This window comes from Bemisia tabaci, chromosome 4 (genome assembly GCF_918797505.1).
Source record: "Bemisia tabaci chromosome 4, PGI_BMITA_v3".
NCBI classification, from domain to species: Eukaryota; Metazoa; Arthropoda; class Insecta; order Hemiptera; family Aleyrodidae; genus Bemisia; species Bemisia tabaci.
The window spans coordinates 59,127,209-59,154,663 of NC_092796.1; the positions used below are offsets into that span (position 1 = coordinate 59,127,209).

The 27,455-nt window shown below is 38.8% G+C and overlaps 2 protein-coding genes across 2 annotated transcripts; one reads left to right on the forward strand and one right to left on the reverse strand.

The window, feature by feature from the left end:
- Positions 1–694: 694 nt before the first annotated feature.
- Positions 695–26,519, reverse strand: LOC109042637 (uncharacterized). The gene is made up of 7 exons (XM_019059511.2): positions 26,252–26,519; positions 16,374–16,474; positions 5,321–5,488; positions 4,316–4,414; positions 3,642–3,769; positions 1,832–2,008; positions 695–1,055 (listed from the first exon to the last, which is right to left on the reverse strand). Exons 2-7 carry the CDS (start codon positions 16,417–16,419, stop codon positions 972–974), a joined length of 702 nt encoding a protein of 233 aa, XP_018915056.2. The 5' UTR covers positions 16,420–16,474; positions 26,252–26,519; the 3' UTR covers positions 695–971.
- LOC109042638 (uncharacterized) lies at positions 7,243–11,519 on the forward strand. The gene is made up of 2 exons (XM_019059512.2): positions 7,243–7,709; positions 9,477–11,519. The coding sequence occupies exons 1-2, from the start codon at positions 7,599–7,601 to the stop codon at positions 9,864–9,866; spliced, it is 501 nt and encodes a 166-aa protein (XP_018915057.2). The 5' UTR covers positions 7,243–7,598; the 3' UTR covers positions 9,867–11,519.
- Positions 26,520–27,455: the final 936 nt, after the last annotated feature.

Consider the following 27,455-nt stretch of genomic DNA (forward strand, 5'->3'; position numbering starts at 1 on the left):
CGATGTGAAAAAAAAGTGGCCAGGTCGCATTTAAGAATAATTGATTTTTCAATCGATTTTTACCGTCCGAAAGCGAATACACCGAAAATCTGCATTAAAAACATGCAAACCTTATTTGGTCTAACCATCGTGAGCGTTAGGCTGTCAATCATATAGATTCCCTGAGTTCAACCGCTCTCGCGTTGCTGCACTCACGGGCCGCAGGTGAACGTGATGCATGCTTCAACGACCTTCCTTTGTGCCGAGCAACCGGCATCTGAGTTCGTTCCTGCCACCAGATTCGTGGCGCGAACTTCGTATTTCAACATTAGCACTAGCTGTGACTGAGAAACTCAATGTGTTCGTCTTCCATTGATTAAATGCAATACAGCCGTTTCACTTAAAGGACAAAAACTGTTAATTCTTTGCTACAATATTTTCCGTTGTATTGTTAGTTTCGATATTCACTGCAGTTCTCTTTGCGCTCTCAGTTACTTTGTGATTTATTGAACTCGTAAATCTTTGGACAGAGATTTCTTGACGGCAAGTTACTTCGAATGTTGTTATATTGCAACAGAAAAACGACTCCCGACCTAGGTCTTGCATCCACGAAAACAATGATACACGTATTTAAAATCATTAAAGGATCCTTGCACCTTTTAAAATGGTTCGGAAAAATGGAGAAGGTAAGATATATGAAAGGTTAATAAGAAAATTCTTTGATTTTCAAAACTTCTTTTATATCAAAGTAAAAGTATTTACAGTCAATGTGATGAACTTTGTACATACTTACATTCATAATTATTGATTTTAAATGGTGGGGTGGGGGAACTTGTAATTCGAACTGACAAAATATTCATTATAAACATTTTAAATTTCAAGACTATGAAAAGTCTTATGCGTGTAAGAGATTAAATGCCGTTTGAATTTTGAAATTTCGTTTTCCCTCCATAAATGAATTGGTAAGGTAGGCGGATGAGCATTGACATCCTTCAACTCTGAGAAATCTTATACAGTGAAATGAATCCAGCCATTTTCTCTACTCTCATTCGTCTCACAAAGTCCAGTAACAGCATCTGAAACACATGCCAAGCAGAGAAAACTTAAAGATTGGATAGATAACATTAAGAAAGCAAGTTCTGCATGAATTTTTAGGTCTCTTTTTTCTAAAGAGTAAATTAAATTTTTGAGCCACTTGAATAAAATTCCGTCGGCTTTTCAATTCAAAAGTTTGATCTTTGCAAACATACACATGAGGAAAGGTTCATGGACATGCACTAAGCCACTATTAAAATTCCAAAGAAACAAAAGCCTCCCGATGTGTAGTACATGCTAAGCACAATTGGATTGCATTTTGCAATTTGGACTTATAAATTCTGGCTCATCTGAAAAAACACTTATGTGCATAGGGAAACTAATGGCACATTCGTTGTTTTTAAACCGGGCCGGAATTTATAGTTCCTAATTGCAAAATGTAGTCCAATTAATGAGAAGACTTAAAGTATTTGTGAGATCAGAATGACTGAACATAAGACGTATAGTGGTGTAAAAGTTCGATTTTTCACAAATGAAGTGGATGCGTGTATTTCAAACATCTGGGTCTGTAGCACATGAGATATACGAAAAAATCAATATCGTACAATTTTAACCTACAAAACCGCCCAAGAATCTCGACAAGCACGTCGAACAAATCTGAAATCCATGTTCTGCAAATTTTAGATTTCTCTCTCATCTCTATTGAGCACGTTCTTCCAGTGCAACTTTTCTCTTAAAACTACATTCATTTCCCTCTTTCTCTCTCTTTGTAAGCAACAGGAAACAAATGCATTTGATGCCATTTTACAGAGGTTACCTCTCGCTCAGAATCGATGACGTTACAACACTCAACGAGCACAATGTACGTGAATAGAGAGAGACTGTTTGGCGCCTCTCGCAGGAAAAACCGAATTCGAGACAGACCAAATTCCTCCGGTAAATTCATATAAATATATAATGCACCCGTCCAGTCCTTCCATGTATCTACCATAACCTGAAAAAGAAGGAGAAGGAATAACAAATTTATGAGTTTTTTTTTAAAAAAAATATACCGATTTGGAACTGATTTTAAACAAGTTAAATCGAATTACCACGTAATCGAGGTAAACTTCGGTTAGCTTAACCGGACTGAATTAATTTAATTTTTAACTTACAATTGAGTTAAGAGCAATTTTGATCTCAACCTGCATTTCATTTTTTCCTGCCAAAAAATTACACCCTCCGTATTATAATATCCATTTATACATCGAGCTTTTTGAAAGAATGAGTTTTCTCTTTTTAATCTAAAAAAGGACTTGGCTCTTCCTTCCTACAGCTCAGTCTAGTTTGCCAGTCTATTATTTCAATTACCCCAATTCTTTTCATTGATTTTTTAGGCCTTCCTTGATGAGAATGTCAAATAGCACTATATGTATACCTCCTTGAAAATTTCATAAATAATTGTATAAGAATATACTCTCTTGAAGAAATGAAGTAGGTATAAAAGAAAATATTGAAACACGCGGCGAAAGAGGTACGGGTGTTTTCTAGTTCTACCATCGATATGCAACTAGACAATCTATTTTGGAGGGATCTGCAAACCTCGTTTACGTCAAAGTTCCGATTCCAGACTTTATTAATTTTTTTTTTTTTTTTTTTTGCTAATGTCATGTATCAGTTTATAAGGTAAAAACTACATGTGACATGAGATATGATTGACGCTCCGCAGCCCGTGACAAGATATACAATAAAAAACAATTTAAAAAGCGGGTAACAGGCTAAAATTTCATGAAAAAATTAATTATTGTCTGCATGTTACATATACCATGACAAAATAATTATGCAGTCACGTCATGAGAAGTAAAGAATAGCACTGTCTGCAATATTTGCTCTGACTGAATTCAGGAGAAATCGAAAGGTTAGGAAAAGATCAGGAACGAAAATTCTTCCCTAATATGATCATCCAAATCTCAATACCAGAATAAATTTTGAATCGAGCATATAAGTTTACTTGGACATGGTTCTATTTAATTAAGTACTTTGCAGCTACACTGATAAACACATTTGGGTTCTTGTGTTACTTTTGGTTAACATAGGAAAGTGAAACACAAACCAGCACAAATTTTGTGTTGATTTTGGTGCAGTTTGCGGGGAATTTAGCGCAGAAAACGATGGAGAGACTGGGAAAATGCATTCTTCCCATTGTGACGTGGATATACACTACTTGTTTTTTATTAAATTTCCTCAAGAAAACTTGCTAGCAGTTTCTCTTGAAATCGTCGACTGAAGGCTAGGGTTTTTTATTTTACTTCGCGTATCAACCAAACTTTTGTGTTGACATTTTTGTCTGTGCATAAGCTAACCTTCTGAGGGTATGTTAGTGGAGTGATGAATAAGCCATCTTTTCGATGGAAATTTGGCTGCACTGTGGAAAAGAACATGCAAAAAAATTAATGGCTACAAATATTGTCGCTCCTCTGGCGTATGGGTATACCTCAATTTTCACGTGAACCTAGCTTCCCACATAAATCCATGATTTCTGGGGCTGACGCAGAAATCGAGATACGTCTTTGCGTTAGAGAAGCGACGATATATGTGCTCGGTTGCATGCAAACTCTTTCTGATTTTGAGGAGATACGATTTTTTACCTGACTTAGTCTATTTTCGACGCTCTTGAAGCCAAGGAGGAGATGAGCTGTGTTTCGTGGGGTGAGAGGAGCAGATAGCGACTCAAAGTCGTTCTCAACGATGATACTACGAATTTCCCGATACACCCCTGCATACAGACACAACAAGATGTAATTAAAATAGTAATAAAAACATTTATGAATAAAGTTGAAATGACATTTCTCACTTACAATTATCCAAAATAAAGGTACCCTAATAGCAGAGATTGCAAATAATTTAAATTGCATGGTGAAGTTATTGTTACCTTGCTGGAGTTGTGTATATGTTATCTATTCATTGCTTGGAAGGGCTCTTTTCATTGAAATTTATCGTAATGAAATTGAAATAATTTGCAATATTTTCTGCGTTGCAAATTGTCTACTACTTCAGTCCCACGTGGTATTCACTCGATTGTTCCTTTAAAATCGATTTCTTTTTTTACTAAACGATACACACATATTGCTATTTCACGGTAGAAAAAATGGAATTTTACTCCACTAAATTGCAAAATTAATCTATTATTTTCGTTACACTGTGCCTTGTATAGGTAAAGAGTGGAACAAGAGGAACAAGTGGAACAAGTTTCTTTTGAGCCACATTCTTCAAAATTCCCAATAGTTTCCGTCATATTGTGTATGACGTCAGCAGCACGTACCTTGACGTAAAATGAACTGATCCTCCAGACTGGTCTCAGCTGTCAATGAGGACGAGAGAATAGCTCTGTCATCGCACAAATGAACCACAGGATAGGCAACTGGAACAGAAATATATCAATCCAACATTTACCAAATCCAATAAATTGCCTCAGAGTTTCTGCTCCATCATCCGTATAGAGAAGTCCTAATATCTTCAGTCTTGCTACGTCCATGATCTTCTTTGTAATTTGTACCAGCCACCGATTGGAATTTGAATCTATGGTTTTGAGTTGTCATAATGAGTGGTGGTGGCTCACTTGAGTTTCGTGCTGGATCCCCCCTCCCCTCTTAAATCTATAAACTTTCTATTACAGAGGCTATTTTATTTCATCCAATTCATGTAATTTTTTCTTTTAATTTATTCCTTAAATAAATATTTAATTTTTTAAAGCTTCTCATCCTGTTGATGTACCATTTTATCTTCCTCAAAAAAGCATAAAACAGAAACCAGCCAAAAAAACTCTATGGGAAAATGTCGTATAAACCTCCCGATTGCCGAATTTCCTTTGCTAAAAATCGGTTTTTCAGAAACCTTGCGAATCTTTTTCTTCCAATTATTAAAAGAATGTCATCCGGAACATCATCTAAATTATTCAACATTTTCTTGGAAAATCTTCTTTATTGATTCTATGGAAAAGTCTCCATTCTTTCCTTGAAAAATATACATTTTTATCGGATAAGATTTGGCAACGGCTGAATGTTAATACGACGTTTTTCCTCAGCACGGCATGTTTTACCGCTGTCTCTGGCATTCCGCGACGACTAATCGCCGAGGTAGACGTCATTGCACCGACGTGACGCCACGTTGTGGCACAAGTTACCGAAAATTCCTGCTAAGTGAAACTTTCAAGGCCTCTTTACTCTGCTTGTGACTATTTTTCTACAATGCTTCAAGCCCCAAAGTTAGTACATCAGTCAGCAGGAAAAAATCTGCTGTAAAAATAAAGGAAAAGTTCATACATTACCTCCTTCCTCTCTTGAGCCCAAAATCAGCGATCTTGGAAGATGATTTTCCAAGGTGGCTTTGTACAAGGCATGCTCTCTCTCCAAATCTTGACCAAAGTTCTTCCGTTTTTTTGGTGCTAAGAAGGAAAATACCACCAACGGTCCATCCTCCTCGGCAGAATTCGAGGCTGGAAAAAAAATAAGACAATATTTTCATCGGATTAAAGTAAGCAATGGAGACTATATTAGTCTCGATCCGAAGCAAACGGTACACGGACTATATGTCCACTTTTTTTACGTCCACAGACTTTTCGTCACAGAGCCTAGTCGTCATTAGAGCCTAACACAGAGCGGAGCGGCGTGTCAGCAGCGCAGAACGCGCACTGGCGCCTACAAACCTAACGGGATACTTCACGCATTGCGCAACGCGTGAAGTATCCCGTTAGGTTTGTAGGCGCGTATGCGCGTGTCACGCTGGTCGCCTGCCGCGCCGCAACGCTTTAAGCAACTATTTCGCGTCAGAGGCGTTGCACAGTATCCTACAAGATTGAAGGCGCACGAAATAACTAGTCAAAGAGGACTTTCAATTGGACTGCATTTTGCAATTTGGACCTATAAATTCCGGCCCGGTTTAAAAACAACGTATGTGCCATTAGCTATCCTATGCACATAAGTGTTTTTTCAGATGAGCCAGAATTTATAGGTCCAAATTGCAAAATGCAGTCCAATTGTGACTGCATCTGTTACTGAAAAATGTTTAATTTGGCATTGGAGCGTTTCCTAGGCTCCCACTTTGGTTTTCATCTTATCATATCCGTACAGTGTACACATGAACATATGTTTTTATCTGCTCTTAGAGACTGTTCCTTTTCATGACTTTATTCATGAATGAAATGTTTTTAAGAATGAAGGTAGTAGTTGTATGCATTTATTTTTGAGGTGGTTCCTGTCATTTAAATGAGAAGAAAAAAATGTGGACATAACATGTCCACAATTTGGACAATTTTGGACATATTCATGGTTGGACATTAAATCATGTGGACTTAATAAAGACTGGACTTAACGTTCAGTGGACATTAATAGCGGTGGACATTTATTTAATGGATGAAAGGTAGGTGGACATAAAGTCCTGGAAGCAAATTCCCAAAAATCCAAGTCTCACAATTCTAGGAACATGCGGGTACTTTCCACCCGTAAAGATTGAACCTTTTGAGGCGGCTGAAGAACAGAATTTTGGAGGAGGGCGAGGTTGATTTCCACGTGCTTCATTCCGTGAACGGATGACGTATGTTCGGGGATTTTCCGACTTTTGTCAGTTCCATTTTTCCGCTTAATTGGTTACTTTTTTCCTTCCCTCTCTATTTCTCCCCCTTCTTCTACGTGACGTAAATACGATTTTTTTCATTTGATCAATCGCAAGTTCTGCCGTGCTAAGAAAAAAGGTCGTATGAGCGTTCGAGAGTTGCCTAGTTTCCTTCTTTAAAATTTTCATTTTTGAGAAAAGTTATGAACAATTTTTCTTGAAATTTTCAGGAACTTAAGGTGAACTTGCGAACAATTATTATATGAAAAATTGGAAGAAAGATATTCATAAAACCTGGAAATTCGTGTTTTATCGAAGGAAATTTGACAATGCCTGAAGGTTCATACGGCGTTTTTCCTTGGCGCGGCAGATTTGGCAACAGTTTTATCCCGATTTTCAGACGTTGTCAAATTTCCTTTGATAAAACACGAATTTCCAGGTTTTATGAATATCTTTCTTCCAATTTTTCAGATAATTTTGTTGGCAAGTTAACCTTAGTTCCTGAAAATTTCAATGAAAATTGTTCATAACTTTTCTCAAAAATGAAGATATTAAAGAAGGAAATCAGGCGACTCTCGAACGCTCATACGACGTTTTTCCTGAACACGGCAGATTTGGCAACAGTTTTATCCCGATTTGAATCCATTGAAATGCGCTGGATTCTGGATAAAACAGCCTACAGGTTTTTTTTGCAGTTTGTGAACCGATGCCATTTCCACTTAGCGGGACTCTATGAAAGTTTTCTGCTCTTTATTTTCAACTCGCTTCTCCTAGTTTTTGTAAATCCCTCTCGCGAGCGAGCATGCAGAGTGAGATCTCGTCACTTGCCATTTTTACGTTCGCCAAAGTCTTTGTCTAACAGTGATGGTGTGAAATTATCGTAAAACATCCGCCGTTTCGTTTCCATATAAAATGCATTTTTCAGTCGGACGCAAAAAAATTTAATGATATCGATTTAATCAGTGCATGGGTGGACCACGGGGCTCTTTGACGCGATGATGTTAGTGAAAAGTTTAGTGGTCATCATCGTTCTTCAGATGTTTTTGAGCACCTCTGCGGTTAAACCTTCCCTGGTTCAGTTAAAACGCTCGACCACAAAAACATGCGTAAGTCAACAAAAGAAAATGCATTTGATTTAGTATTATTATAATTACTAGGAAGGAAGCAATCAAAATGTGCCTAACTTCTCCTAGAGTACCTGCATACGGGAGAGTATTGCAAACTCAATCCTTTTACTACAGAAAAAGTGTGCCACTCTCCGATTAGTCGGCTATCGTGGAGCCCCAAAGTTGGACCATTGTAAACAAATCCCAGCCCCTCCGCTCTTAGTTTGGCCCAATTTAAACAAACAAGATGGTGACAAAGCTCTGCAAAGTTCTAGACGTGATTTTGGATGTGATAGAATTTCTTTATGATCAACTTCTAAATTGAGTTCGGAATCGACCTTTAATGGGTATTTTTGCCAAAAATTGACCTTTGAGTGTGATTATCATTCATTTTCAGCCGATTATACGTATTCCTCTGGGTCGGGTTTGTTTACATTGGGCCAAGTTTGGATCTTCATGATAATTTAACCCTTTGTTGCATGAGCTAATCGTTGATTTTGGAGAGAAAATCTACATTGTAGAGTATTTTTTCGACGATAGAATTAGTTGAAATCGATTTTTTTTGTTATTTTTTAAGTAAGGAGATCAGACTTATAATGCTCCCCGAACATAATTTCTTGCTTTTATTCAATTTAATACTCCAGCATAGAAATAAAGCTGAAAATCATTTGTTGCTTTCATGCAACGCCATGCAATAAAGGGTTAAAACTGATGAACCAATCAGAGTGGCACAGAGATGGCAATACCCTCCTGTATACAGGTACTCTAACTTCTCCCATTATTTCCCAAACCAGCACAATTTTAGCAGTGACCATTAATTCGTATAGCTAAAAATTAAAATGAAATATTAAAATACCCCACTGAGGCCTCTGGAATGAATCGTACAAGAGGCTTGGGTAAATTCGGCTTCTCGAAATGAGTTACTGCGGTTTTTTGAGCGCGCCACTATGAATGCGGAAATTGAAAATTTGAAGCTCGGAGAAAGGTTTGCAAAATGCGAATCGACGTCAGAGCAGTAGGCGGAATAATACAGACGTCACGCCATGTTACATTGAATTCACAGAGTAACGTAGAGGCTCCGAAATGGGGTTAGGCCAAAATTACACCGAAAGTTGTGGTATACCTAAGGTTTTGTTTTTTAAATGCTATCGTTGACTAAATTTCGTCAATTTCCGTGAGACGTGTTTTGAACATTTGATCATATCCCGATTCGATCATGTCGACGGCAAAAGAGCGAGACCGCGTATCTCCGCTTGCGACGTTGCAAATTTCCAACCATACTTTACTTTTTTTTCGAAAAATAGTCGGCATATAATTTCTTGAAAAGTTTCTTCATTTCTCCTCTCTGTTAGCAGATATTCTGTATCAATTTTAAGCTAGAAAAATGACTTGTTCTCTTCTGAAAAATAAACTAGGAGCGGAGATTTTAAAACACCTCAATGGATATACGTGGGTCACACTTTCTGCCGTGCTAAGGAAAAACGCCGTATGAACATCCGAGAGTTGCCAAATTTCCTTCAATTCGTTGTTTATTTTTGAGGAGAGTTATGAATATTTTCCCTTGAAATTTTCAGATACTCCAGATTAATTCGCGATAGAAATCCTGTAAAAAATTGGTAGAAAAATATTCACAAGTTTTCCAGGAATTTCGTATTTTATCGAAGGAAATTTGGCAGCGTTTGGAGGCTCATACGGCATTCTTCCCAAGCACGGCAGCTTTAGCCATCGATATCTCGATCCTAATGTTTTCTTCTTGACGCTCCGCAGTATAAAAAGTGGTATGAGGCGAATCGCTACGTCGTGCTGGCGTTCCTGAAAGAAAATCCTTGCAGCCAAAGGAGCACCCTGGCGGACATTACAAGGCATTGGAGATGTCAGCTAGCCGTGGGAGCATTCAACAAGTTGCCCAATGATGAGAGGAAGCTTTGTCCAGAAACTTCAAATCCGCGCTGCCTTGACAAGGAGAACTGCGTGGTGGATCGACCAAAGCCCGGGGATCCAGATGGTAGAATCGTGGAGACTCTCAAAAGCTGTGCAAAGGCAATAAAAGGCTACCAAAAGGCAGCTCCGGAGTTCAAGGAGCGCCCTCTGTCACCGATACCCCGAAGAGGTCGAAGCCTAACCCGCTCACGCTCACCACCTCCTAAAAATCTATAGACGTCATCACACTGTAAAAACTACAGACTATACAGGGTGATCCAGGGTTAAGCGGCCAGACTGCAGGAGCCGAAACACCCCCAAAATTGAGAATTAATTTTTTTTAGATCATTTATGAATTCAGGACATAAACGCACAGGAAAGTACACATTTTCATGAGATTTGGTTCACAACCGTTGCCAAAATTCAGGAGCAACTATTTACTTTCCGAGATATTGGGGTAGGCCGTAGCTCCGATCGGGGGAACTTTTGGAAAAAAACTTTATACAACAAAAAAGTCTTATTTTAAACCATAGAACACGCTCCTGCAGTCTGGTTGTTTGACCCTGGATCACCCTATATAGGCGTTCCGTCCACTCCGGGCTTGAAGGTCGAAAGTTCCGGGTGTCTCGCCCGTTCCACCGTAATAGCGAAGAGAGCCGTAACTGTCATTCAAAATTCGTCACCTCTCTTTTAGATGAAATCACTGAAATAGCTCAAACAGCAAATGACGTATAATTTTTAGAGCATCAAAAACGTATAATTTGTGGCAATTTGACAAAGAACGAAGGCTTCTTTCAATAAAATTTTCCGCTCGGAGCTACTGAGCCAATTTTGTCAAAACTTACTTTTTGCACCTATTGCGGCTCTCTTCGATATCTTGGGCAGCGTTATTTCGGCTACTGAGCCTGGAACAGAAAAAGCTATACTGACGCAGTACCCAGAACTTTCGGCCTCTAAGCCCGAAACGGACGGTAAGTCTGTATGGCCCGTAACTATTTTTACAATTTATGAAATCTTCACGTGAATTTTACGTAGGGAAACGAATCAGGACGAATACTTTCTTAAATAAAAGATATCGCCATTTTGAAGGGAGGAGAATTTTTTGCTTCAAAATTTTGGAAACCCTCCAGGTATAATAGGAGAGCGGACATTCCGTAAATTTGACGTCTCACACTGCAGATTTTCAAAATTTAGATGGGATTCGAATGCCAGGGAACTTTTAGGACACAATGTATACTACCAGTAACATAAAAAAAGTCGTGGCACGCATCATATGAATAAGTGCTGTTTTAGATGGCGGTAGCCACCCCGGCCCAATCCTAAAAAAACTGCCCCCTAAAAGTTGACGACCAAGAGAGAGAGAGAAAAAAAAAATAAAATAAGACGGGTGGCTGCTGCCTAACTAGTTATACACGAAGAAACTCGATCGGGCTTTCGGGTATATACCTCAATTACTTCAACAAGTCGGTGGAACTGGATGGTTTCGCAGTATCACCGCGGTTCTGAGTTCGGCTATTTCAAAACGCTCCCGACGCAACGATGGGGGAAGACACTGCAAGAGCAAGCGTCAAGGCTGGGAAGATGGAATAACGAAGAATGGTTTCAGTTGCGATTAACATCGACTGTCATTACGTCTATCGGAGGCGCACCTATTTTTTTCTGGGGTCCCGAGTTGGTGGGGGTCGTGAGGCTCTTCCTCAGTCGAGAGGAGCCGAGAGATACTGAACATGCTGAACTAGGTGGTGCTAAAGCCGTGCTGGTCTTACTCAATACTTTTTTGTGCTGATGACCGATTGACTGACGAAGAAACGCTTGGGATAATTTTGCGATGAGGCGCGGTAGTGTGATCTGACGGCAACTTTATGCAGCAATGGAGAATTTGCATGCAATTTTTTTATTGCTTCATCTGAAAGTGCTTAAAGAGCTGATTTCACAGTATTTTGTATAATTTTTTTCTGATATGGGAGATAGTATAAAAATTGATTTAAAAGTGAGAAAATGCCACGCACAGTGACGTCATCTGGCGGCATTTCCCATTTAAACACGCGTATTTCAGCAGATTAGATCATTTTGTCATATCTTCTCCAATAATTGTTCAGTTCACTCAATAGTTTCCACTCAAACACGAAATTCATCAAATTTCAGGCACCTGCAAATTCTCTATTTTATGCAGGGCGAATTTTCCTACTTGCGCCATGGCGCCGTTTTGCCGCCCCTTCTCATTCGTTTCGAAACATCAATAAAAACCATCAAGTGAACGTGCCAGCGGGGGAGGGGTGCATAAGACGCGTTTACTCGTGTTGAACACATTTTTTGGGAAAGCCCTGTCAACACTACTAGCAAAAGGTCACGGAACTTTGCGCGAAAGTCAAGTTTCGTAAACCTATCTCTGATGGACAAGGCCTTCCATTCATAAGAAATGAACGAAAAAATTATGAAAGAACAAACACATTTAGTTTAACGATTTTAACTTCCGCTGCCGCGCCGCGCCGCGCCGACTGCACCGTGTTTGGCGCAATGCATGAAGTATTCACGCAGTCTTGTGGCGCTATGCGTTTCACGCTGACCGCATTGTGTTTGGCGCAATGCGTGAAGTATTCATGCATTCTTGTAGGCGCTATCCGTTTCACGCTGACCACAATAACCGCACTGTGTTTGATGCAATGCGTGAAGTATTCGTGCAGTCTTGTAGGCGCTAATATGTGTTACGTTGCGCGAGGGTTTCTCCTTTTCATCTCAAGTCCTCGTCGTCATTTCTCCCTAAGTCGCACCGTTCCCGGCCAAATTGAGTATTGGTTTCTCTCTTAACTCGACTAATTAAAGGCGCTGTCTCTTGTATCACTAAAAGACGACAAAATTAGAAATTACTATACTCTCAGGAAATAAGAGATTTTGTAGCCTTTTCTCGTTTGTAAATTTTTTTTTCTAAATCCGATTTTGTTTTATACCTACATTTAATATTTTTTAATATTTTGTGCTCGGTACTCGAAGGCTTGACAAACAGGGTCATGCCCTAGTCGTTAGTAGAAGAAGAAGAAGATTGAAAAAAATTGAAAAATTTGCCGCCCCCTAGATTTGCCGCCATGGGTCGCGGCCCATGTGGCCACCCCCTTAATCCGGCCCTGATTTTATGCAATAAAAGTATAATTGAAAAATGAATAATATAGCAAAAATCAGAAGATGTGCTTATTTGTTGTTTATTCACTTTGTCGAGATATACCAAAGCTGGAACTAAAAGTTAAGAAGTCGCACTGTTATTAAAAATACATTGGGATGAACCTAGGAACTAGGAGTCATCAGTGGCGTGGCGTGCTATGCGATAAATCTATTGATCAGTCATTTAAACCTATGAAAAGGATCAATAAATATGGTGTTCGCAAACGAACACCTAACTAATCGAATCTTTACCACAGCTTCAAATTGGAAAATATCGATGATAGATCATTGACGCCTCGCCACTGAAAGCCATGAAAGTCAGCGAACAGTTCCGGAGGCTTGTTCGGCTATTGTTTGTCGTCTTTCCCAGTTTTGGGATGGACGCCTCAGAATATTTTGTAACAGAACAAGAAACAATAAATGCCGAATATTAGCTACTTTGTTTCCATGATCCACGAATTTCATCAACAATACTTCCAAATCTTCTACTGACTAATAAACATTCAGAAGAAACTCCATTCTAATTTTCAATGGAAAGTGGGACAGCAAGAGTATTTCGCGCTTTGGAAAAACAAGTTATTGAATTTGCGTCAGCTTTTCGAGGAAGAAGACCTCTAAAATCTACAATTAATTCGTACGGACAAAATTTCTATCCGTATTGTTTTTTATTTTCCTTCTTCTTTTTTTGATAATTCGCATCCAAAAATTTTAAAGATTTTCGTTCATGAGTCAAAATGGGGTTAAGATACATGATAAAATAATAATCCACATACTACGCGCTAGTCCTTGCAAAAATGAATTATTTAATTCCTGCAGTACACATAAACCACGAAGAAAAAATTAATTGAGATCGTTGTATTCTGTGGACTGTAGCATTAAAACTTCAGTGGGGCGTGAAGACGCGCCTACAGAGCGATTGTCTCCATTTTGATCCGAAACGTGGCCGGACAGAGGTCGGCGCTGTTGCAAACTTTCAACATAAGAGTGATTGAGCTTATGCATCAGATGACACTCACATCCCGGTCTTATTATCATTTAGAGAAGCTTTCCGACTCCCAAAATTTAAATTTTTGGTCTTGGTTCGTTTTAAATATCTATTTTGACGAATTTCATGATTTCTGCTGATTTCGGCCGGTAATAAAATCTCTGTGGCCATATGAGCTTTATTAATGCTCGAGGTATGACTCAGGTTTTTTAAATTTACTTGATGAACTTGTGGATTTCCCATTCAATGAGTGTAGATTTCATTTTTTGTCATTCGTCCTGGAGTGCAAAACGGGATTCGGAACGTGACGTAATAAATTCGTAACGGCATTACGTATGAGTTATTTCATGTTCAATTAAATAATTTTAATCTCGCATTTACAAATACATTCTTTTTCATAGTACTTTTAACTAATCTAATCTATTGATTTAATATAAATGCAATCCTCTTTAGTTTTGAAATAATTATGTGTTGAGTCCTGAAATCCCGTGCGACCGCAACGGCCCGATCCGTAATCCGTGACGGATTATATAACGAGGGCGGAACGTCATTCGTCCGCTGATGAGTCAATTTTCATGATTTTAGTGACTATTGGCAATATATAACCTCCAGATACAACCATCCTCTTTAACATTTTTTAATATGACCCATGAAAGTGGCCTTTTGAGGGCTCAAAGCATCCTCTTGGGGTTGGACCACGTAACGCCGAGGGGTTTTCTAGTACTCCATGTCAATCGATGTAGAGAAGATGTGAGGAAGTTTGAAATTTCATAAGAGGGGCTTAGAGGACAAGGCGCATAAATACAATTTTTGAAAAATTCGGATATGAATTATTTCAAGTAAAACTATAGTCTGAATGCGTGTACTGTGGAAAATTCACTTCCAAATTCCAATTTTTTAGCATCAAAAAGTCGGTTTGAACTTCCTATCCGCGAGAATCCATGTAATTTTGAAACTTCAAACACGTATTTCTCGAAATAGCAAAAACCGCACTTATGCGCCTTGTCCTCCAAGCTCCTCATAAGTACCTTACAGACGATGCTGTTTATAGTTAGCCCTAAAAATTTCTCCCCGTTGAGATTAGTTTGCACCCTGAATTCTCGAACATCTACGAGGGGTATACGATACACTTCCCGTAATGCTCGTTATCTAATTAATCATCAACTTATGACTGGATATATCAGCGCCATACGTCGAATCGATACCTAGCGAACCGGCTCTTGATGTTAATTAGTTTATAGTCTTGTGGTTCGCGGTACCGCGGTTAATTAGTCGATCGAAAGAAGGCTTGTAATTCGATTAGATCAATGATGGAACCGCACAGCTCCGTGTCTCTCGTTTGACGGCCGACGTAAGCTCCACTCCTACACGCCGAACGAACCATAATATTACAGGACGGAGGACGAAATTGTGAGACCATGGTTACACCGTATATAGAATACTTACGCGGTTGCCACATTGTGTAGAATTTTGGCCGAAAATTTAGAGAATTAACAAAAAATCAGATTAGATTTGCGTTGGCGAGTAAAAATCGACAGAGTGGCTGCTGAGCTACACTGGAAAAAAACACATTGGATCCATAGCCCAGACTCTTGAAAACATTGACAAGAAAAAATACTCTTGATTCAATCAGATTTAAGCTTAAATCAAAAGGAAATCCGCTCAAATTAAGAGGCTTGGTTCTTGATTTAAGCTTAAATCTGATCGAATCAAGAGTATTTTTTCTTGTCGATGTTTTTAAGAGTCTGGACTCTAGATCCAATGTGTTTTTTTTTTTCCAGTGTAACCTAACCAACCGTAGATTTGAATCCGAACAGAAGTTGTTTGGCATTTCAACATTTAAAAGTCTACTCGGACACTATGTGTTCTTAATGAACAACAGGGGTGCGTTTAACATCAAAAATTTTAAGAAATTTTCGACAAATCTTATAGGAAGTTAATAAAATGCCAAAAGTGCACTCGTTCATATTAACTCAGTAGGTATCATGAAAGATTCATTTCTATGTGCATTATCATTTTCTCTGCGAACACAAACATTCTCTGTATCGATCCTTTTATACATTGGTTTAAAACGCACAAAAATCGATAAATCGCAAAGCACGCCTGGAGCAAAAAGTTTGCATCGGCTAGTTCCAATGTAAACTGAAATCACTAATTTCACTTATACTTTGAACATTATTTTCTATATTATGTTCAACGTAGTGGCGTGGCGTGCTTTGCGATATATCGATTGATCTGCTATTTAAACCTTTGTGAAAGGATCGATAAACAAGGTATTCCCAACGAACGCCTTAATAGTCGATTCTTTAACACATCTTCAAACGGGAAAATATCGATAATCGATCTTTCACGCCTTACTCCGCCACTGGTTCAACGTCTTCTTTATGATTAATCGATAAGAAAACAGTTTTTACCCTAAGCACTGTTCCATTACTTGGACGTACTTCTGCCGAATGGAACTATGTGCATTAAGACATGAGCTCTGAGACCCATAAGAACATATGCATAATAGGGCTCACGCCATAATGCACATAGTTCCGTTTGACAGAAATACGTCCAATTATGAGGCGATCGAGTCTTAAAAATTTAAGAATTATTCTTACCTGGCACAAGATTTACAGAGAAGTGGGAGGTAGTTGCTGTACACATTCTATTGCTGGATTTATTAAGAATGATTCAAGTTCACGTCATGCTGCCACTGAAACTGAACAAAAAAAACTATTGATGAAGTGAGGATAAATGCTAATTTTGAAAGAAATAAACAAAACAAGGTGCAAAAAGTTTTACTCAGTACTTATTAAGACCCTCATATCGACGGTGTAAGTCGGCAATCACATAACTCGTTTGCGGTGTCTGAAAATCTCCGCCTCTATATCATTTTTTTAAAGGAGAACAAATTGACATCATTCTTTGAAGTTTTTGCAGAATTTTCTTCGCCTGGAGAAGAAAAATCACGGCAGTTTTAAAGAATTGCCGTTAAGTGGTTTTCCGTTTAAAAAATAACGTATGACAGGAAGTCTGCGACGTCGCAAACCGAGTTGTGTGATTGCCGACTTACACCGTCGATATATTTCTCTTTCGCTGAGGTAAGGAGTGTACACGCTATATTTGATTTTCGACGTCACGTTTGTTGCGAAACAGGGAAAGAACGCGAAAGACACTGCCGTATTACGGAAAAGAACCGCAAGTGCGTTTCCGTAAGAGCCACGATTAGCACATGCTCTTACGTGTCTCGAAGCTCACCTCAGAATGGAATGCATTACTGCTCTTTTCCGTAACACGGCAAAACGAATGAGACGTGTGAGAAATCCTCGTGGATATTACTGGTACCCCGAGGGCAAAACTTCGGTCCCTCGGTAGCTTTCAGAATAAATTCCTCCGCGAATAATTATTAGTCTCTTTACTGCAGAAATGCTTCTTCTTCTGAGAATGGAACTGCGAGCAGTTATTCTTCGTAAAACTAAAAATGAAATTCTGTTATTTTGATTTTACGTCAAGATACGTATCAAGGAACTTCATGAGCACCACAGTTACATTTTCGTATCGGAGTAAAGTGATTCTCTCCTCACTTAATAGTAAAACAATCACATCGTATTAATAACAGAAATAGGAGAAACCGCTGTACATTTTTTTTACTGCCAACCACCCAAGATTCAGCACCAATCGTAAGTTTGATTTTGGCTGTCACTGATAAAATGACTGATAAATTTGTCTGAGGTATCAGGCATGGGTTTTTTTGTAACTCGCTGTTGTTTTTTTTGTGTCGCTAGTATGGGAAAATCCATACAAAAAATTCATGGCTGATATCTCGGAAAAAAACTGCACTGAACACCAATTTTGTGCTTATACTTTTGATAAAAAGTAAAGCGTTCAGTTTTACCTTGAGCTATAGTTCCATGATGAATTGTTTGGAAAATAATTTTACAAGTCAGTCAGGTCACTTGCATTTTACACAATTCTGACCACATTTAAAAAATAAAAAAAAGAGGTCAAGCGAATCGACTTATGTTAGATAATTACTCTCTTTCATTTTTCAAAAATTCCTCCTGGAAATTGAAAGAGAGCTTTTCCAAGATAATCTCTTTTTTATACTGTCGAGCTCTCAGGAGCTAGGAGCTCATTTCCTCTATGTATCCCAGAATTTTCAGCAACCGACAACTTCACCACAAAAACAATGCCTTTCTCCTGTCGGCCATTGTGCCTCTACAGACCCATTTTGATGGAGCTGCTTATTGTATCGTGTGTCTCATTGTGAGTTGGTAAACGTAAACGTCCACCGACGCAAAGCGAGGACTTTGCCGCCGACTTGTCGATCCGCTGTCATAAATCCGTAACCACATTTTGGTATGAACCCTGCCGTTAGTACGACTTCATAATTTCTACGGCTCACGTAAAAATTGAGTTATGTTCTTTACTAGCCAGTGGAGCGAGGAACTATGGGAAGCTCGTTACGTGACGGAACACCGTAACACGTAGCGCAGCGCATTCTGGTATCACGAGAAACTACACGTACGCACAGTACGCGTAGCTCAACAGCTGAACAGCTCATCTTTGGAGCTTTTGCCTCATACAATATGTTCCAAATTATATACACTTTAATCCAAACGATTGTTAATTTTTTCTTTAAAAAAAAGGAAATAAAGGAAATTGTATATTTTTGAGAATCAACTGTTAAAAAACTGTTAAAATTTATGTTTTGGAGACACATTTTCTGGGTGATTCTCAAAGTATACAAGAGGTAAAGTTTAAGTAAAAAAAAGGTTAGAAATTTCATATAAGATTAAGAAACAAACGGGTAACCAATAATGCTAAAAACAACAAAAACAAAGCTTAGGACGTTTCAGGGTGGTTTCAAGCCCCTCTTCAACCAGGACACATAGATATGTAGAATAATTATAAAAATCAAAATCCTCAGACCCCCATTCGTGATTACAAAAGGACAGGTTCTCACAGAGGCATTATTTATAATTTGTTTTAATATATTTTTGTTTCCTGGTCGAATAGGGGGTCGAAACTACCTCGGATCGTCCCAGGCTTTGTGTTTGTTGTTTTAAACCCTGGTTGCCCGTTTTTAGTGTTTATTATTCTTAGAGGCTTTCTTTTTATGGTCCCTTTTTATTATGTAGTTCTAATATCAGTTATTTTAAAAATCATTTCATTTACTGTATGAAATAAGTTTATTGTGTATTTATATTGTAACGGCAAACAAACAATAAAAAAAAAAGTGTTTATTATTCGGGCTAAGCTCGTAAATTGTCATCTCTTATGAGATCTTTAATAGTTTTTTAACACTAAGAATATTTGAAAAAATTTTAAAAATTCTTTCAAAAATTGCAGTTTTTTACAAACCTTTTAGCGTAAATTTTACTTTAAAAAATTCCAAATATTGTGTTTAAAATATAATTATAAACAGTTTAATTAAAAGTTGTGAATTATAAAAAGTTTATTTTCCTCTAAACATAGTCCAATTGAAATCTTGAATCCTAACATATCTCAGCATCCGCCGGCCATGAGACAGAACACCGACTCCCATCGACTATACAGCCATTCCGGACCCTGCGTAAAATTAGACAGTGGGGGGGGGGGGGGGGTGTCTATTGTTATGACAGGACGCTCCCGAACAGAACCTAGCGAGGATATCCGCGAAGTCTCGGCCCACGTGATAACCCTGACATTTCCGGAGCTCATTTCGGCATTCATGCAGCCTCTGGATATTGATGGATGATCACTGCCGGCAGCGTGGGTGTACGCAGAATGCCAAGTTCGGCAGTACGACAAAAAGATGAAAAAAAGTTTGTCCTGATGATCAATCTTATGAACAAGACCCACGGTGGGCAGCAGAGACAAAGTGAGACCCTCAATTGGTATCTTGGCGGTGGTGGCAGCTTTTACTTTCGGGACTCCAACATTCAACTTCTACCTACTATTGGATGTTTAACAACATGTTGCCCATGTTCGAACTGCAACAGGCCGAAGTTTGGTAAACTTGTTTGGCTCATTACTTCACCTGAAGCTCGCCATCTTAGAGTACCTGAATACGGGAGTGGGAGAGTATTGCCATCTCAATCCTTTTACTACAGAAAAAGTGTGCCACTCTCTGATTGGTCGGCTATCATGGAGCCCTAAAGTTGGACCGATGTAAACAAACCCCAGCCCCTCTGCTCCTAGTTTGGCCCAATGTAAACAAACAAGATGGTGACAAAGTTCCACAAAGTTCTAGACGTGATTTTGGATGTGATAGAATTTTTTATATCCAACTTCTAAATTGAGTCCAGTCCAGATCGAACTTTGATGGATATTTGTGCTGAAAATTTACATTCGTTTACAGTAAACAAGTCAGTAAAGAGATATGGATAGACATTCATTGACACGCATAAGTCGCTTAATCTGAACATTAAGTCGGATTAGTGCTAAAGACTGCATGAATTCCAACTTAACATGACCACCAAACAATCAGTTTTATTAAAAAAATAGCACGGCACGAGGACAGTAAGAATGAAAACCTCCTAAGATGAAAAACTCTGCATATTATTTTTCTGTTAAAAAGAAACAATGAAATATTTGAAGGAGCCTCATAATTTTATGGAACATACACACCTGCCGTTCATAATTTTACAAGTGCCATAAAATGTCTCAAAAGCCCACTCTTATTCGACACAATGTGAGAATGATATTAGACCGTCATTAATGCCTTGAATTCTTATGGGAAGATTATAGTAGTTGCAAGAAATACGAGAGTAATAAAATAACGCCCCGATGACGGGAAAAATATACGTATGCAATCGAAACGAGTGAATGGGATTTGTTGCTCTTGAGCCGCACGTTTTACGAAAGGAGGTGTATGACAAATGGGCATGATCTCGCAATCAGCGCAGTGCAATAACTGCAGCTGGTGAATAAAATTTCTTAACTGCGTGCGTGCCAATTAATAACTAAGAAAAATAGCCGATTCGCGTCAAAATATTTAAGCAGAAGGATGCCGCCGAACGGACTTTCATGGTTAAAAGCCTCCGGGCCACGATTGAAACCCACGCAGTCGTTATTATTTTGAAGGTTACACTATCAATGATCTCATGATTGAATCACCGTTCTAAAGCTCACAGTGCATGCTCCTGCTACGCTGCGACCGCGATGCAACGCGCGCTGCGGCTAGCTTTTAGCGCCGGCGTTGAAATCTCCGTATGCGTTAGCGGGGAGCTCTGACTCGCCCAACGCACTAAATCTCTTTGTAACCCTGCATTAATTAGTTCACATAGATAAAATCTTACTCGTTGAGTAAATCTGTTGAGTTCTCAAGTGGTATGTAAACAGACAAATATCGCCAGAAAATTGATTTTTTTTGTTGTTCTTTTTTTTTTTTTTTTGCTGTTTTGTAGCTCAGTTATAAAAGTGCAATCTTGATTCCGAGATTGAGTCTCTGTCTCTGTCCCAGAGATCGGTTGCAGTTCTATAAATCATGCGACCAAATTTGGCACCGGATTTTCTTTATACTTCCTTCAAAGTCGGGTACAAAAGTTTGAATCCGTCCAAAATCCGAAAAATTTGCCCCTCCTCAGTATAAAAATTGAGGAATAAGCAGTAGCACACGTGTATTCATGTGTTTACTTTTATTTATTTATTTATTATTTTTTTTTTACTCATCAACGCTAGGAATTTGATGGGTAATTCCTGTATATTTAGTGTTATAAAATCAAAATTTTCATACCAAAAAAAAGAGATAAAATTCTCTTGAATTTTCAAGTTTGATTCTCTGAAAAACTGGCAGACGATTGAAAACTTTACTATCTGCTTAATCAGAAAAAATGTTTACGTAGAAATAGCTCCACCAACATCAGTGGAAAAAATGCCGTTTTTTTAGACGCAAAGCGATTGGATCAATTTCACATGATGATGTGCGGGTACGTGGATCGTACCCTTCGGCCGGGATGAACCGTGTTATGAAGAACAGCAAGGAAAATTTGTCAGGAATACGATGGATTTTTTTCTCGTATATTTATGACTCGTGGATAAAAAAATGACATTGGATATACCTTCTTTCGTGCATTTATTTTCAGAGAATCAAATTTTCCTCGGAAAAGTCCGTTTCTTTAGGAAAATCTAGATTTTGTATGGTTGTAAGGTCGTTTTCGGAGCCACGATATTTAACCATTTTCCTAACAAAACGGGTGCTTAATAATTCTCCTTTGCCCATCGTCTGTTTGGTCCATTACGGCTCAATTTTCTTATAGAGGATTCTCCTCTTTTACCTCCTCTGCCGTGTTGAGGTCCAGTTACACGATCAAATTGAGCCATCAAATTGGGCCTCTCATTGGTCGCATCCTCACCTCAGGTCTTTTTCCACCAATCGGAGCTTCAATTTGATGCTCAATTTGATCGTGTAACTGGACCGTTACGGAAAAACGACGTATGAACCTTCAAACGTGGCCACATTTTTTTCGATAAAGGACGAATTTTCAAGGGAACTTTACGATATTTTTCACCTTATTCAACAGAGTTTCATTCGCCATTGTGAAAATTTTGATAAATAATATTTGTAAGTTTCCTTGAAAATTACTGTTTCAAAGGGGGAGATTTCGCAATATCCACAGGTTTATACGGTGTTTTTTCTTACCACGACAGTGTCGCACGCATTCATTCGTGATAATGATGTTCCTCCTTCTAACTCGACAGGGGAAATCTGTATGAATTTACAGCGCCTGAAAGTTTAAGAATCGACACTAAATATCCAGGAATTAGCTGAAAAAAGTCTAATCCTTTAATCTCGTATCCTTGTTTCATTTTGGTGCAAATGTACAATCTGAATCCACGAGAAGGCCACACCCAAGGAAGAAAAGGAGAGGAGATACTTTTGGACTGAGATCGTTGTTAGTCTTCATACTCTTTTTAACTGGTGTGTCTAACCTTCATTTAAACCTATTTTGGAGATATGGAATCGCCAAACTCACAAAAAAGAGAGGAATTTACGTGCTTGCTCTATCATCGGCCAAGACCGCATATCGACGGCGAAACTACCAAACCACGTATCTCGGTTTGCGACGTCGCAGACTTCCTGTCATACTTTATTTTTATAATGAAAAACTACTTAACGTCTAATCTTGAAAATTTCTGTGATTTTTCCTCTTCGTGCGGAGAAAATTCGATGAAAATGTCAAGGAATGATATTGATTTGGTCGGCTTTAAAAAAATAAAATGCGAGCGTAGATTTTTAAACACCGCAAACGAGATACGTGGTTTGGTAGTTTCACCGTCGATATGTTACCTATATCCGTCGGCTAACTTGGGCTTTCACAAATGTTAAATACTCTCTCAGATCAAGATCGTTTCGTCAAACAGTCCGTTTTAAATCCTTCGTCCGGTTCTTTCTATCAAAAACCACCGTATTTAGAGCTCAACGCAGCAATATTAACTCGTTTAGAGATCTTAGGTATCAGATCGAGATCCGATCAGCCAATTACGTAAACTTGTTTAAGTAGGTAAAAATTCGCGTGAATTACTGAAAGAATTCGTGCTATTTCGGTAGAGCTTTAAAAGAGAGAAAAAACCAGCAAGTTAAATGATGTGAATTTTCAGGAGAAACTAGGTACTTATGATAAAGAATTATACATGATAATCACAAAGTTTACTGAACAGATCATAAGTATATGTATTTTGCACGAAAAAGCATAGAAAAATGAGTTTCTGTTAATTTTTTTTTCCTTTCGTTAGGAGGAGAAGAGGCAAAGAGGGGAACAGGAGAAACAGCAACATTAAAATGCGCATTGCGCACGTAAAAATATCTATTTTATTCTTTTTTTCTTCTATAACATCCGTAATATGATGAATAATCACTCCTGTACATGCCCCAAGTAGAAGTTGAAAATTGTAATTTCCTAAACAGAAAAAGTAAGTATTACGCATCATCTTACTCAGTTTCTTCAACTATGAGAGGCTGCTGTCGCATCCTTTGTATAGTACCTATATATTCACATTATGGCAAGCGTTTTAGATCACTGTCTCGCAGAACGCTCATGTGAGTTTATCACTGGAAAAAAAACACACATTGGATCACGAGTCCAGACTCCTAAAAACATCGACAAGAAAAAGTTCTCTTGATTCAATCAGAATCTAGCTTAAATCAAGAACCAAGCCTCTTAATTTAAGCGGATTTCGTTTTAATTCAAGCAAAAATCCGATTGAATCAAGAGTATTTTTTCTTGTCAATGTTTTCAATATAAGAGTCTGAACCCTAGATCCAATGTGTTTTTTTTTTCCAGTGTGGATGAGTTGAGGGGTTCAGAGTAGGAGGACTCAGTTGCATTGCAGTATTCCCAAGATTCACCTGGAAATGAATTTATTGACTCAAAAATCGATTTTTGGATCAAATTTGGGAATCTTCCGGAATTTGGGCTGACTTTCATTTTCTTTTGATGAATATCTATTAATATACTCATTTTCAAACATGCACTTGTTACAAAATAAATAAACAAGCTGCAATATGAAACTCATCGACGTAATTGGAGACAATATTTTTTTGAGACCCCGCACTCATGGGCGGAACTAGGAAAGTTTAGTGGGGGATCCATATAGACTTATTCGGGGGGTCTGGATTGCACCCCACTAAGGAAGATCTGTGGGATTCTCCCAGCTTCAAAGGCAGCTTTGAGGGATTTTTCGGGATAAACGAGGCCGAAGGACTTTCCCGAAAAACTTTGAAAAATTGTATCGTCTCCGCAGACTGATTATTGAAATTGATAGACAAAGATATAGACAAAGAAGACGTAGGGAGTATAGAGCTATCCTATTGGTTACAACTGGTGATTCTCTCTGACAGACTGAGGGAGAAAATGATGGACTAACTATCAGGTCCTTTGTCGGTTGGCGTACAAGTTAGTCTATTACTTACCTCCTTTATCCATTGCAACCACCCGCTTCCACCAACAGGATCCCACCATATACCCCTTTTGTCTTTTTCGTCTGTAGCTATGTCTATGATTTCCATTATCGGCCCGCAGGAGCAATTTTGAACTGTTCTCACCCAGAAGTTGATCGTTACAATTCCAGATGAAAGATGATCCCGTGCTTACTTCGCAAAATCCCTCACATTTCAAGGGAGGGGGCGAGTATATTTCTGGAGGGGATTTTTCTCCCTGCCCTCCCCTTTCCGTTGATTCCCTATGTCTTCTTTGTATATGGCTTTGTCTATCAATTTGAACAATCAACCCAATGCGGGTTCTCGCGGACATGGTGAGTTACCAGGAGCTATGAATTATTGACGCCAATTGGACGTATTTCTATCAAACGGAACTATGTGCATTATGACATGAGCCCTGAGACCCATTAGAATACACGCATAACAGGGCTCACGTCATAATGCACATAGTTCCGTTTGATAGAAATACGTCCAATTCTATCACCGAGTTGAGTGTTCGAACATTAACACGTGACGATCGGTCAAAAACTAGCTGATAGAATGATAGCGCTTTGTCGAGAATTTGGAAATAGAATTTGGCAACCAAAGATGGCAAAACCGCATCTTGGTATTCGTATTTGTAGCTAAAGAGTCGCAACTAACCAAATATATAAAATCGGTAGATGTTTAATGAGCAGCTTCGGCTTATGATTCTTTTAAGGAGCGACATAAAAATGAAATAACCGCGTGGTTTATGATCAATTTTTCCATTTTCGCCGAATCGGAATGATCTATATTCCTGCACGTTTTCGCGTGCGGTGAATTGAGTCTCGGAACGAACAGCCACCAAAAAATTTGTGAATTTGATACCTTAGAGTTGACTCTGTGTTAAGAGGGACAATATTTTGAAATTTTCAGGAGGGACACCTACTTTGAATTTCAGAGAATCTCGTTGTAGGAGGAAAATCACGGAAATTTCGATAAACTCTAGCGTTTCTGACCTTTACACGTTTTGCGAATTGTAATCTTGAGACTAACATGCAGTTACTCAAGTGGAACGAATGAGTGCTACTGAAAAGAGAGAGAATTTGGATTACTTCTATGAGAAAAATTCTCAGTGAATATAAAAATGGCAACATACCAGCATTTCTGGGCATTCTAATATATGCTTCTGTAATAATTAGGGTGTTGTCGAGGCAATTCAGTTGCTCGGAATTTTCAAAGTATGGTAAGCGTTAGGTAATGCATACATGTTACAAATAATCTCTGGAAAAACTTAAACACATAGTGCAACAGTTTGCATTTTGAAGTAAAAATGCAAAACAGTTTCTTGCATCAGAGGTAGGATTACCGACGATTTGTAAATATACTGTATCGCCGCTCTTTTAAGTTAAACAAAATGCATTAAATTCTTTTAATAAGTTCGATAAACATATCATGACGCAAAATTTTAGCTGTGTAAAATAAAAGATTGGCAAAGATACCAAAACGGTCCACAGACTGACATAATTTATTCCCACTTTAAAAAGTTCAATGAAGAAAACCGAGATTAATCGTACTGATTTTCTCATGGTGTATTTTAAAATTCCTTACCGGTGGTCTTAAATCAGTATCCGGCAGTTATCTCCGATGGTATAATCCGATGGTTCAGTCCAGAGTATCACAATTTTCACATATTTTTCGCGTATCCGATCAAATTTTGAAACAGTTCGCGCTTGCGACGCACCTTCGCGGCAAAACCGCCGCCAAGTTCGCACTAAACACGGCGTTAACCAGGCGAGCGAGTAACCGTGGTCATGAAACTGACATTTTCGACTCGATCGTGAAGACAGGAAGGAAGGCTAGCTGCGGAGGAGTGCGGTAAGGTTGCGGGTGGGAGCAGGGCCGGCCGCCGCGGTCCCCGAGCGGGGGGGGGGGGATAATTGTTCGAAGGGGGGACGAAGTGGAGGAGTAGGTGTAACTTTGAAGCGATCTCGGCTCGCAATTACTCGTTTCGTACCAATGGGAGACACTACGGTGCGAGTGGGATCGATGACAGAATCAATGGACGATTGTGAAGTTCGCCTTCTCCGTTTTAATTCGTCCCGAGTAAAAATTTGAGAGATTATGTCGAATTGGCAACGTTGTTGATAGGAGCTAATCACTGGTGGCTGTTAGTGTTGACATTAGAGCGCGAAGACGATCGCGCGGCGGCGCTCTTTGAGCGGGTCGCCTGTGCCAGTGTGACGCGCGTCGCGGCGCTGTTCTCCGTGCCAATGGAAAAAACGCCGTATGAACATTTGCACGTTGTCGAATTTCCCTTAATGAAAAATTTAGTTCGGAGGAAAGTTATGCATATTTTTCCTTGAAATTTTCAGACGTTATAAATTGAATTGCGTACAAAATTGTCTGAAGATCTGAAGAAAGATATGTATGAAATTTTCCCAATAGATGCGTATTTTATGAAAGGAAATTTGGCAACGCCTGATGGTTTTTACGGGTTTTTCCTTAGTAGTGCTGCACTTGCGCCAGTGGCGTGGCGTGCTTTGCGATATATCGATTGATACGCCGCTCAAACCTATGAAAAAAGATCGATTATTAGGGTGTTAACAGCGAACACCTTAGTAATCGATTCTTTACCATAGCTTCAAATGGCGAGATATCGATAATCGATTATTCACGCCATGCCACTGACTTGCGCGTGTAGCAGCATCTCCTCTTTCTATCACTCACAGACCCAACTGAAGAATATTAAAAGTTTATAAACTTCTTGGAAAAAATCATTCCTCCGATTAGATCCATTTCTTCTTCTTCTTTA